Consider the following 13,642-nt stretch of genomic DNA (forward strand, 5'->3'; position numbering starts at 1 on the left):
CAATTAATCTAATCTCTCCTAAACAACAATTATCTACAAAATGAGGAAGAAATCCCTGCACGCTACTCCCTCAATCCGTCCTAATTATTTCAGTCTCCCCAAAGCTAATTTGAAGTTAACGGTTTGGTTTATTTAAGGCTTATGCACTGCACCTAAAAGGGTTTGAAGATAATGTACTTGCAAGATTCTTGCTGTTCTGAGTCTGTATCCTCAAGACTGTTTGCACTTAAGTTGCTTTGAACAAAAGTGTCAGCTAAATGAAATTTGATGTAATATTAAAGTTTCACATACATTTAGACAATTTGATTGCCACTGATGCACAATACCATAGGACTGAATTGTATGTTGGCAAATGTAGTCAATTGTTCATACTGAAGGTTTATAACAAACAAACAAACATAAACCCTCTGAGGTGCATGCTGGACATAATACTGCTTCCCAAATTTTCACAAAACAAAATACAGACCTAGCTGAAGAAAATGCAATTTAAATAAATATAATCAATTAATATTTCAACAGTAAATAAAGTATTTAGAACTTGCTTCACCTTAACATCAAAACATTTCGCATGCATTATTAATAATAATGCAGTTATATGACATAATATTACTCTGAAAGAAGCATTTATTCACAATGAGCACTTTTAATACAGGTCTTGCTGATAATACTTCAGTGCTTGTATTTATGGAGTTCATATTGAGGTATTTCTACTTTTACTTTGGAAATTAATAGTTATCAACAAACTGAAGCACGTGCAAACATCCTGCTATGATCAGCTGTCACCACTAGAGGCTGCTACTTCTCTTTTCTTTAAAATATATTTTTTTATCATAGCCATACAATTATCATTAAGAAAAACACAAGTATTGATATTGACAAAAAGACAGAACAAAATGTAAAACGCTAATAAAAACATTAATATATTTAAGGCTTTACAAATTCATTGCTTTTCATTTCTTCAGCACATGTAATGTTCCAATCTCTAGTGTCTATTTTGAATTGTATGTGTTTTTTAGTCCATTTGAATCTGTGAATGTAGTATTTTCAAAATAAATACAGAGTTTCAAAATAAAATGTCTTTGTCATGATTTTTGTTTTCTAAATTAATAATTGAACCAGACGACGTTTTAAATAAATATTATAGATATCTAACCAACATAATTGAATACACAGGCATTCATAAAACAAATGACATATACTCTCAGTATACAAGTTGCACCAGTATCACGAGAGGGCGCTACACCCTCACAGCAAAACTTCCTCGTGCCAAAAAGCGTCTTGTCGCCATGGAAACTTGACGTTGTTTTTTGGAAATGAACGAGTCAGTGGTAAGAGCTTTATACGGAAAAGCAACTTCTTTAAATTTGAGTTCGAAGAAAATAAACTACGTTCCCACGTGTGTTTCCAGATTACCCGAACTGTCAGTTCTCCTGTTGAACAACAACTCCATCACCGCCCTGCCCGCCGAGCTGCTCTCTCTCCATCACGTGAGTCTTCTCCGTTTGTTTTGCTGTTCCAAGACACCCACAATGTTTTTACACACACATTTGTGATTAAATACTTTTCGTTTTGCAAATGTCTGCAAGCTGGTTGAGCTGAATTTGGGGAATAATGCCTTGAAAGAGGTTCCCGCTGTTTTGGGCCATCTGGAGTCCTTGAAGAAACTGTATCTGTTCAGAAACCAAATTACAGCAGTGCCCCCTGATGTGATAGGTAGGTTCTCACTGTTCTGCTTGATTAGCACCAAGGAAGGTGTGTTAAAAAAAACAAAGCTAAAACTATTGTCATGTTTATATTTGACAGATGGTTTACAACACCTTGTTGTGCTCAATCTGAACCACAACCAGATTCAAAGACTTCCACCAGAGATTAAAAGGTACATTTATGGCACCATGGTATCCAATATATTCACATGTGCAATAACAGGTTCTTAAGACCACTAGCTGTTTAAAATGTGTACATGTCAGTGGTGGACAAAGTACTCAGATCTTTTCCTTAAATCAGCAATTCCACAATGTCGAAATACTCTGCTACAAGTAAAAGTCCTGCCATTAAAATCTTACTTAAGTAAAGGTTTTGGCATCAAAATATACTTAAAGTACTCATTATTTGGAGTGGCCTAGTTTCAGAATGTTATATTATTGGATGATGTGATATTATGTATGCATTAATGTGTTCATCACTTTAATGTTGCAGCTGGTCAAGGTGGAGATCATTTAAATTACTTTGTTTACTCTAGCTGGCTTAATCTATAATAATACATCATTAGTTATTAGTGGATTTTATTTTGTATTACTAATCAGAATCTGCAAAGTAACTAAGTTTTCCAAAATAAATGTAGTGCAGTAAAAAGTTCAATATTCGCCACTGAAATGTAATGGAGTAGAAGTATAAAGTAGCATGACATGGAAACACTGAAGTAACATTGTATTTAAGTACAGTACTCGAGTAAATATACTTAGCTACATCCCACCACTTGTACATGTTAGGCTTAATTAACTCTATTGTTGACTAATAAAGTTGTTTTCATCTGTATCTCAAGACATGAAGGTTACAAAGGGTGTTAAGAATAATGTAATGCAAACATGTGTTTCCCATTAGTTTGAGTCGACTTCGACATCTCAGTGTGCTGGACAACAAGCTGGAGGAGGTCCCTGTCGAGTTGGGACATCTCACCAGTTTGACGGAGATAAACTTCACTTCCAATAATTTGTCGTCGCTGCCTCAGCAGCTGTACCAGTGTAAAGAACTAATCAAGCTGCATGTTGCCAGAAACAAGCTGAGCAGCCTACCAGAGGTGAGTGTTCACTGGGGTTACTTTTATTTTATTTTAACGGTACAATGTGTCAGCTACATAACCAAACTATTACCTTACTTTTCACCCCAGGGAGTCAGGGCACTGACAAAACTCCAAGTTCTGGATGTGGCTGGGAACAAGTTGTCCATGTTCCCTGTTGAGGTACAAGTATACCGTGTTAGGTAATTCAGCAGCACAATGCTGTATAGTGAAATATGAAAAAACTTCACTGTGTGACGCAGGACATTTCTCTGTGTAGTTTCACGTGCTGCGCCTGAAGGAGCTTTACTATGAAGGCAACCGGTTTGTGCGCTGTGATCCTATGTCGTCAGCGCAGGATGTGGAGGTGCTTACGTTAAAGGTAAAAGTAAACATATTTTGTAGGGGTGTGAATCTTTTGCTATCTCACGTTTCGATTCTATATTGATTCTCACTCTCACATTTTTCCCCACCCCTAATATTTAACACCCACTGTGTAAGATACAATAAGTCTTTGTACTGGTGTATTTGCACCTGTTGCACCTTTGTTTCCAAGGAGCTGACTGCCAGGTTTGTCTTGCGAGAGGACAGAAACAGGTCCTCTCTGGTCCACAGGATGCTTCCCCACTACCCACTCCTGACTGCCCTGTTGGCCAATGGCAGCTGCTGTTCACTCTGCCTGGAGCCCTTCCTCACCACCTGGCTGGAGTGTGTGCATTTCATCAGTCTGAAGAAGGTTGGTTACTATCGTTGCGTTATGGTGTTGTGTGGAATAACTAGATTCTCTGGGACCTGGTAAATACAGGAGGTAGGATGAAAAATGTAGTGGCTCATGTACTTAAATGTCATCAGTGGTCGAACAAGTAAAAGTAAAAATGGAAATGTACTAAAGTAAAATACAATTACCTCAAATGTGGTTATCATGTTCTATGTGTGTTACAGGACATGCAAATGAGGATTTCTCAGACTATTCCAGTGCGCGCCCTTATTTGTTCATACAAGTGCTTTAATACGGATGGACACTCCTACTACGGCGTTGCTACAAGATAAATAAAATGATTAAAAATGTACTATTCATAATCTCGCTATCCCATTTCATTTGTTTTTAACTAAGACTGTGCTCACAGATGTGTTGATATACACATTTAACAAACAGACCTCACCAAGATGTCTGGCAGTCGTTAGATGTGATGTATATTCATATGGTGCAATGATTTCCAGTATATGACACTGTTGTCCATCAAACATCTCTAAGATGCCATTTGACTCAGTGGTCACTAGGTGGCAGCCAATGAACATTGAAACATGTCGATCCAGTTTGATCCCGCTTTAATGCTTAATATAGGCTTCAAGTGATGTTGATGTAGATAGAATATATTTAGGCTGTGTGCCAACCCAATAATAGTGTAAACACTGCAACAGCTGGATACCAGATGTGCACATGGTGACTTTGCTTATTACTAACATGTAATATTACTTATTACTACTTAGACAAAACCTTTTGAATACCTGGATCAACTGCAGCTGATTCCTTCACATTGGTCAGTCAGTGCAGGTATGTAATCCTGTACATATTCTCACCATGAGCCTTACATGGAGGCTCACAATTAAACTTCATTTTAAAATATTGTATTTTGAATTTACTGAGAGGTGTTTGTATTGTTATGTCCACCTCATTCATTTCAATGTAGATAGTCTAAATAATTGAAGCACCTCTCTGTATGATGCAATACAGTTTTACAGCGCCATAAAGTACATCCTCCAAAATGATCGTAAAGTCTCTCAGACTTTCGAAAGACTAAACACTATAAACTCCATACGGGCAGGTTTTATTGGGACTGTTGTATTGGACTGAATTATTTGTAGCTATGTGTACCTGATCAGCTGGTTTGAGTGTATAGACCCAGTGAAGTCACTTATTGCTGAATCCAATTCTTTACTTCACCTATACATACTTAGATGCTATTCCCTTGTCAGTGCTGATCAAACTGTACTGCTACTCCATAATTGCCCCATCTCTATCTTCATCTCCAGCCAGTGGCATCTGTTCCAACCTGCCAGACAAGAGAGAGAGAGAGAGAGAGAGAGAGAGAGAGAGAGAGAGAGAGAGAGAGAGAGAGAGAGAGAGAGAGAGAGAGAACTTCATTTCTAGCAAATTAATTTCCCATCCACGCCTCCAGAGCTTGCTAGCTCGTTCGCTGGCTGCTGCGGCCGCTACTGCGTGTGTCTACTGAGTCGGAGCCTCATGCATAAGGCATCAGCTTTAATTGCAAACCCAGAAACTAATGACTTTGGACTGGTTAACAGCAGGGGAGCCATACATCTCGAGCAAACTGAATGAAAAATCAGCTCAGAGGAGAGAAAAAAAAGAGCCTAGCCCCTAATTGATGAATAATTGAAGCGGCGAGCTACAGGGCATAATTGTGACATTTTGTTTCAATCAATTTCCAAGTGGTGTGGGCGAAAGTGCACTTAAAGGGAAAAGGCAATGACAATGAATGAGAAGGAAAGAGAGAAAGATAGAGAGAGCGGTTGGTGACGGAAATGGACATCGGGTCTTCAGTCATTGCAGTGACATTTTCGGGGGCAAAAGACCAGACTCATTCAAACAAGAAAAGGACTTTTCTCTCTTGTCTCCATCTCACTTTGTAAGCTTCCTGTCAAACTCCTGTTATGCCACAGTCAGGTCACTTTTTTCACTCCCAGCCAATGAATCCATATCCTTTTTCCATTATTTCTTTTGTTCATTTTCACTTACCATTTTTACAAAGTCAATTTCAAAGCTACTATCCATTTACAGCACAGACCAACTAAAGTGAGGCTGTCAGTTTAAGTGGATGTGTTTGTGTTTTCAGCAAAGTCCGTATTCCTTTTTCCAGTCAGCTTAGTTAGTTTACTGTCAATTAGAGTATGAGGGCATTGGGCCAAGTTAGCCAGTGTGCTGGAACTAAACACCACACCAGTCTGTCTTGGCGTGTGGAGTGGACAGAGCCTGGGGGTCCGGCAGACAAAGAGAAGCAGTCAGGCCCACTGAGCTTATGAATTTGCCCTACATAGTATGGACTTTGGTTACATTTTGAATACATATCTAATAAAGTATCGCTATACTATAATGTATATTTGCACATCAATGCTCCACCCAAAAGCACAAATCATGTTCTGTCATTGACATTGTCTCCAAAATTAGAAAATTCAGGATATGACAGCATTACCAGTCAACAGAGTATATAGCATCAACACTCTCATCACAAGATACTTCACGTAAAAGTTTGACATTCCACCCTTATTTGGGTGAGAAGATTGATACCACTCTCATGTATGTACAGTAACGATTAAGCTAGAGAGTCAGCAGCCAGTTAGCTTAGCGTAAAGACTGGAAATCGGAGGGAAAGCGGAGGAAAGCAGGGGGAAACGGCCAACTTTAGAGGTGCTACAAGCGCTCTAAAGTCTAGTTTTTGTATGAATTGCAGAAACAAGATAGGTCTATCAGTGAGCTTTAGAGGTAGTGCTGTTTTACTGTTCTCAGTCTTTGTGCTAAGCTAACAGAATGCTGGCGGTAGCTTTATATTTACCGTACAGACATGATAATGGTATCGATCTTCTCACCTGACTCTTGACAAGAAAGCGCAAAAGGGTTTCTGCTAAAATGTTAAACTATTCCTTTAATGAAACTTGCATTCAACATGTTTGAATTTTTTTTACATTATCCCTGAATAAACCACACTGGGTTCTTTCATATTCCCCATTAAGTCTAACTGTGGTTTATAAATACACTGCACTTCACAGGGAAATTGTGCTTGGAGATAGAGACATAGAGACTTTGCTCTCCTGCCTCCGGCACTGGAAGAGAGCTGCATGTTCACGCATCTACATTCAAACTTTTTTAAAGACTTAATTACCATAACTAAGATTACACAGACACCGTTCTTGTTCTAGGGTACATTTTACCATAAATGATATATAATTTCACTAAATATTCACTAGATTTACATAATGACCACACAAATTCTAAAATTGTTCTTAAGGGGTGTATATGAGCATGGCTGATAATGAGGTCATTCCATTCTGCTGGCACCATACTAATGGGTGAAAGGCCAACATCACGGGGCCTTCTTGAAGGCAGCAGATGTTGAGTCCCGAAGCAGTGGAGCAGCAGCAGCAGCAGCAGCAGCAGCAGCAGAGCCACTAGCTCAGTGGCCTCGGGACTTGTCTGTTAGTCGGTCTGGTGTCTGGTGTCAAGCCGTACACATGTATTCACACATACACACAGGCCTCTTTAACCCACTGCAGAAAAGCAAATACAAATCACGTCAGCCACTCTGCATTGATGACACATCATCAAGATAATTCTGCCCCCATCGCTTTGTTTTCATCATGTCGCTTTACACATAGTCGCACCGCCACATGTGCGCAGACACACTTTTTCCATATCACTGAGCTGTCCCTTATGATTGCCATATTCAGAGAGCCCTGTGATTTTGTACAGAATATAAAAAATAAAAAAAACGCACAGCTTGATTGACGTCTATGGAAATGAGGAGGTTGCATCCTCAAAGGAGACACCATACGGATGGGAGCAGCACACTGACGAGAGGCATCTACAAAAGGCGCTTGTAAATTCCTGACATGCCTAGCATATGTTAATGAGCCATTCTCTCGCTCTGATATAATTACTGCGAGGGGATATTGCCTTTGGTGGAAATATCTGTCTCGCATGGCATGGCTACCTCATTGGGGTGAAAAAAGTAAAGAATGACAAAGTAGCGAGGGCATAAATTCTCATTTACCATGCTTGGAGGTAAAGAGAGTGATGTTGGCAAATTCGCTCAGGATGATATATTGAGGAGAAGGCACCTTGAGTTCATTACATACCTCCTTTGTTAAAGCGCTTTCTGCAGTCTTGTATCGTTTGTTAGAGGGTATTTAGTCTGTCTTGTCAATTGGAGCACTTACTTAGGATGTCTGTAGAGGAGCCTATGGCTGCTTGAGCTCACATTGCAACTTGGAGCGAGAGAGGCAAGTGATATGATAGCTAAAAAACTGAAAATAGGATGCTGGATGCAAGCTTTTATTGTAATGGATATGATGAAAATGTGTTTACTGCTGAAGGTCATATGCAGCCTTGTCTCTGTACTGTGCCTTTGATTTTATATTCTACTCTCTCTATCATCAAGTCTCAGTACTACATGTTAAGACTTAATATATAATTTACATGTGTATCCGTGGTTGTATATGAATCCACACTTTTATGGCATTACTCCTAAACAAGTGTGTGAAACTGGTTTCAGTAACAAACACAGCCCAACATGGTTTCCGTACTTTAGCATGTTTCACATTTTCAGGAATCCATCAAAGCCATGATTGCGGTCTTCCCCTCAGAGAAATGATTTGACACCGGCTCACCCTGATTTCTCCTCATCTCTCCTCGGGGCAACAGCAGAGGTGCTATTAAAATGAGTAGCATTGATTGCTGAATTAGGGGGCTTGTGACTGGAGAGAGAGAAAAACAGCCATTCGATAGCGAGCGGTAGGCTAGTGTCATAGCCAGGAGTGTGCACCACTCCAATCAGTAGAATCAATTGTTGTGCATCGCTGCCCATGACAGATCTTGGTATCGAGCCACTGGCAGAGTACCAGGGTATTGTCTGGTTGATGGCTGCACAATCAATTCTGTTGTGTTACTCATGACTGTTGGCACTAGGGGGCAGTATGATTCTCTGCTGGCTCTCCAACTGAGAAAGGCACCGAGGCACACCAACTGAGATATGCCTGATGAACTAAGGAGATAGAGAAGCTAATAAAAGCAAGAACAATGAGCTGTTATTGAATCCAAAGCTTAATTGAAATCTAAGGATCAGATCGGAGCATTGTAACTCATGTGTGACTTTTAAATGTAAAAAGTGCAACCAAATGTGAGAGAAGGTGAAAGTTTCCTCGCACTCACTGATGCGTATCGATGGGAAAAACGGCACCAGATGTACGAGACAATAACTGTACCGTCTCTTTATCAAAATCAACACAATTGAACAAAAGAGCATCCTTGATATAGATAAAAAAAAAAAGGTGGGAAATGTATTCCATAAAAGATAAGATTTGAAGCACGCTGGACTATAAAAAAAGATGATACAAAACAAAGCCACCCAGATGTAGCAGTCTAATAACCCAGCTTCTTCACAACACAATATAATATTATATATATATATATATATAAACAAATAACGGTTGGAATACGTATATATAAGTAAACTCTCTGTCCTTTGAGGTCGCAAGGAAGCGATGCCATTACTGAGCCATTCCTCATTAGAGAGAGTTCTGAGACAAGAGCCCGGCCGTCAGGCCAGCAGCCTCTCTCTGGCAGTTCTGGGTCAGCACCAACCACACTGCGAAAACACACCATCACCAAGCTGCATTTGGCAAAGAAATAAGACAAAAACAGTGTTGAAACTTCAAAAGAACAAATGCATCTTTAATCTAGAATGTCTTTGAATCTCTTCGAAAGTTTCCTCGGGTTTGGTAATGACAGGGACCTTGGAGAGGGATGAAGAATATGTTTTTCTGTTTGTTTGGGAGAACGTGACTGTTTATTTATTAGGGGAACAAAACTGGAGGGAAAATCAGGCTGAAAGAAAGAGATGCTGCATTTTATCTTTTGATGTCACTTCTGATGACTTCCATGAGGTATTTTATGTGTTTTGATGCTTTTATTTTCTCTAAATAATTCTTTTTGTGTGAGATATTCACTATTGATATTACTCCTTACACTGTAGTTCTCAATTAGAAAATACAAATCCTCTCACTCACATTTGAGTATTTCACAATTTCTTTAATTACCGTATTTGATTCATTATTCAAAAACAATCTGGAATATGGATTCATTCTGTCAGGTACACTGTTGCGAACCTACGAAGTCTTTCAGTTCCAGCTCTACTCTATCATCAATGTGATTGACGGCGCACAATCTCAAAACTCAGTTTGAGGTCAAGTGATGTCCACTGGAGCATGCCCAGTATAGCGGAGCAGCAGGCGGGAGGGACACCAGGTAGCAGCATCTGGTCTCCGGGTTTTTCTAGAACACACACTGCCTGTGGCGCTGCAGGCTTGGCTGGCCGAACATCTGTCTGCGATGTGCAGGCCGGCTGGATGAGCAGACCCACAGCCCAACCAACCAACCAGCCAAATGTACGTCCCGCCCAAGTGAACGTCCTTCAGGAATATGTGGGTTAATATCTGTGTTATCTCAATCAGACTCCACTCTCTGCTTTCCAAAGCTGCTGTCATTATTTGTTCTTCACTCTGAAGCACTTCCTCCAGATAAAGACCACATCCTCTAAACTTCCATGTTTATTAATGCCTCATTTCTTGTGAAGCATATGTTTTCCTACAACATCACACAATTCAAAAAGTAGCTGTTGACAAAACTGAAACTAGAATGATATGTTGTGCATATTTCTACCACATATTTGTCTTCTTCAGTAAGATGCCGTGTATATTCTTAAGTTGTGACAATCAATGCTATAAATCCAAAAGGTACTTTTGTTGCTCAGCTGTATTTGCTAACCCTCAACCCTCTCTAAGACAATATGTTCGCTATTTCAAGCACATTTGCTTTTGTAAACAGAAACATTTCCTCAGTGGACGCAGAATATACATTCTTAAGTATGTATGAATGAACATTGTCTAACTTTTTTCTTTATGTACGATTGAACAAGAGTCTACAGCTGCTTTGCGAGGCTGGCCCCGGCGGCACGTCGAGCTAAATGCTAACATCACCAAGCTAACACGCTCACAATGCTATTATGTTGATATTTAGCTGATATAAGGTTCACCATCTTAGTTGGGTGTGTTAACAGTGTAACATTTCCTAATTAGCACATCACACAAAGTACAGATGAGGCTGATGGCAAAGTCAATAATTTTGCAGGTATTTGGTCATAAATAATAATAATAATAAGAAGAATAAGAAGAAATGGTACCATATCAAGAGTTAAGGGGTCACCAGTGTCATTACAATGAAACATTACCACCTTTTTATGGCAATCAATCCAATAGTTGTGCAGACATGATAACACAAATAATAACAAAAATGGCAACCTCATAGTGGCGCAAGAGGGGGGGTCACGAAAGTCAGTAGGATTCCTCCTCTGTGGACCATGAATGGCTGTAATAGATTTCATGGCAGTTTATCTGATAACTGCTGAGATATTTCTGTCTGGACAAAAGTGGTGGACTGTCCGACAAAAACAAAGCTGCCTCCACATGTCTTAAATACTACAATTATTTGTAATGGTTCTAGCTCCATGTCCATCTTTTATATAAAATCTCAACAGATTTAAAATTCATAGGTTACAGCAGCGTAGGCAGAGAAAAGAGTTTATTATTTCTGTGTTCAGAATGACAAGGACCTGCTGTGAATCAAGAGGCAGCAATCGTAACCTTGCCAGGATAATTGAAGAAACTTTGCAGCCACTGTCATGTCAATCAAGCCTTCATGTGCTGTCTCCCTGTGAAGAGGGGTAAACATTTCCAAGATAATTAGTAGAGAGTTCAATTTGACAAAAAGCAACAGTTTGCATGTGGCTTTAATGAATCCAAAACATTTTGTATGGTACGTTGCTTTTGTGTAATTTGCACATGTTGAAATTCTTGAAGAAAAGGTGTTAGTGCCCTCAAGAGAAGCTGCACTTAGCCTACTTTTAACATTGTAGCGCAGTTGCATTTGTAGCCTATTAAATGCAAAATAAAGTATACATTTTTTTCTATCGCTACATTAATTTATCTGAGTAACACCAATAGGGGCGAAAACAACAAAATCATAAAAGCACAACACTTCACACAGCTCAGACCAACAGAAAAGAGCAGCATGATGCATCGAGCCCGCTTGCCACCTTCCAATCCAGCCTCGCCGACAACAGATGGCCATCTCTCCCACAATGCCGTGCGGTCACAGATGCCAACAGAAGAGGTGACAAACACTCTGCAGGTGTCTGTCCCTCTGCGTCCGTGGTGTGTGCGTGTTTGTGTGTGTGTGTGTGTGTGTGTGTGTGTGTGTGTGTGTGTGTGTGTGTGTGTGTGTGTGTGCGTGCGACAGGGGACAAAGAGCATCTTTCTTGCAGGGAGAGGAGAGTGTAATTGATAGCAGAGGACAACCTGCAGGAAGGAAGTGCCATCATATGCTAAATGGATGGGTTGGCACAGACCGGCACAAACTGTTGGGACAGATGCAGGAGAAGTCCACATTACTCATTATAGAATCTTATAGGAGTCTCGTTTCCTATCAAATGATGAGTGGAGCATTGTTTCCAAAAGCACTAAAAATGTGTCAGGTGAAGTCAACATTTTGTGCAGTAGCGTCCAACATAGTGCTTTAGAAATATCACGTTCTTTGCAGCGTCTATAACACCGCAAGCAGCAAATATATCCTGTATCATTGCATTATTTCATGCTGCAATGTAGGAGTGCTTTTGGCTGCACTCTGCAATCTGTTCCCTTTCCCTATGTGTTGGCCAGGCCAGGTGTGGTGGTTGGCAGGGGCTATCAGAGCCAGGTGAGCAAGCTGCTGGCCAGGTGCCCTCCAGAGGCTCACTAGACTGACCAGATACCAGATGGCTGTGGAGCACCAGCAGGCAGGCAACTACACCAGCACATACACAAACACACACACAAACACACACAGAGTTACTCATGCAAGTGGACGGTCTCGCACATACTTTATATGCATGCGCGCACGAAGACACTCTGTTGTACGCCATAAAAGGAGAGCATTAGGAGACATTGCAGCCCTCTAGTGAGTTCGGAAGTGAAATGCTTAATGTGTTTTTACTGTACTTTTCTCCCAGCGGCGGAGGTTGAAGCCATGCACAACACAGCGATATACAACTCGCTCCACCTCAGAGTTCACATAAATGTCACTCATAAAGTCTAAAGCACGACTAGATCAGGATGAATATTCGAGAGTTTATGGGACGGCAGTTATGTTACTTAAATAAATACTTTGGCACACAAGCTGAGCTACATATGGAAACTTTGGACTACAGTTTGGAGATACTACAAACAAACAAATTACACTTTTCTGAAAATATAGGTCTGTTAACAAGTGAGCGGTTAGTGTCCAACCATGCTTCACTGTGTAAAACTAATGTGGTTTGAGGTTGCTGCACCTAAAGCTTTCTATGCAAATTGAGTCTTTCCAAACTGCTTGAGTATTATTATATATATATATATATATATATATATATATATATATATATATATATATAGGTGTATATATATATATATATAGGTGTACATTCACTCACTTGCTTCTGAAAAGTCAATGACTAAAAGGGAGTTTAGCTCCAAGTCACCTTTGTTTAATCAGATATAGTTTCTCGGAGCATACTGTATGTAAAGGAAAAGTATTTGTGTACCAGTTGTTCGCCATAACTAGCCTCGCAGCTCCTCCGTTTCCACTCAGCCGCCCACGCCGGTAATAGACTGCTTTGGATCCAGGGGGTGCTAATTTAGAGCTTTGAATCTCAGCCCAAACCCGATTAGCCTGACTCTCTGGGTTTGGCTTGATTCAGGATCTAATTCCCTCTGGCTCGAATTAGGTCAGGTTTAATTTTATTCATCATTTCCTCCCCTAAATTGGAACACTATTTATTTGCTTGAAATCTGATATTGAAATTTTTTATGTTGAAATTGGTTGTTAATACCCAACTCTTGCCTGTAATGAGCCTGTTGAGGAACATTTACAGTTAGCAAATATCTTACTTCACTAACAAAGTCATGTTAGAATAGTATTTTACAATTTAAACAGTGACCCTTTGGTTATTATAGTAAAACTGCTCAGTTCAGAAAAGTAAAACAGAATCCATACTGGGTCAA

At 39.9% G+C, this 13,642-nt stretch overlaps 1 protein-coding gene across 1 annotated transcript; it reads left to right on the forward strand.

Annotated features, from left to right (window-relative positions):
• Window positions 1-1,313: 1,313 nt before the first annotated feature.
• lrrc69 (leucine rich repeat containing 69) lies at window positions 1,314-3,826 on the forward strand. The gene is made up of 8 exons (XM_029443951.1): window positions 1,314-1,487; window positions 1,587-1,713; window positions 1,804-1,876; window positions 2,602-2,797; window positions 2,888-2,959; window positions 3,057-3,158; window positions 3,333-3,512; window positions 3,719-3,826. Exons 1-8 carry the CDS (start codon window positions 1,314-1,316, stop codon window positions 3,824-3,826), a joined length of 1,032 nt encoding a protein of 343 aa, XP_029299811.1.
• The last annotated feature ends 9,816 nt before the right edge of the window (window positions 3,827-13,642 follow it).

Source organism: Cottoperca gobio, chromosome 11, assembly GCF_900634415.1.
Source record: "Cottoperca gobio chromosome 11, fCotGob3.1, whole genome shotgun sequence".
Classification (NCBI taxonomy): domain Eukaryota; kingdom Metazoa; phylum Chordata; class Actinopteri; order Perciformes; family Bovichtidae; genus Cottoperca; species Cottoperca gobio.

Bases quoted from the DNA above. Each gene is read 5' to 3' on its own strand.
- lrrc69 (XM_029443951.1), top strand. From the start codon at position 1,314: ATGAACGAGTCAGTGGTAAGAGCTTTATACGGAAAAGCAACTTCTTTA. The intron at 1,714-1,803 runs GTAGGTTCTCAC...TATATTTGACAG, and splicing joins AGTGCCCCCTGATGTGATAG to ATGGTTTACAACACCTTGTT. The intron at 3,159-3,332 runs GTAAAAGTAAAC...TTTGTTTCCAAG, and splicing joins TGGAGGTGCTTACGTTAAAG to GAGCTGACTGCCAGGTTTGT.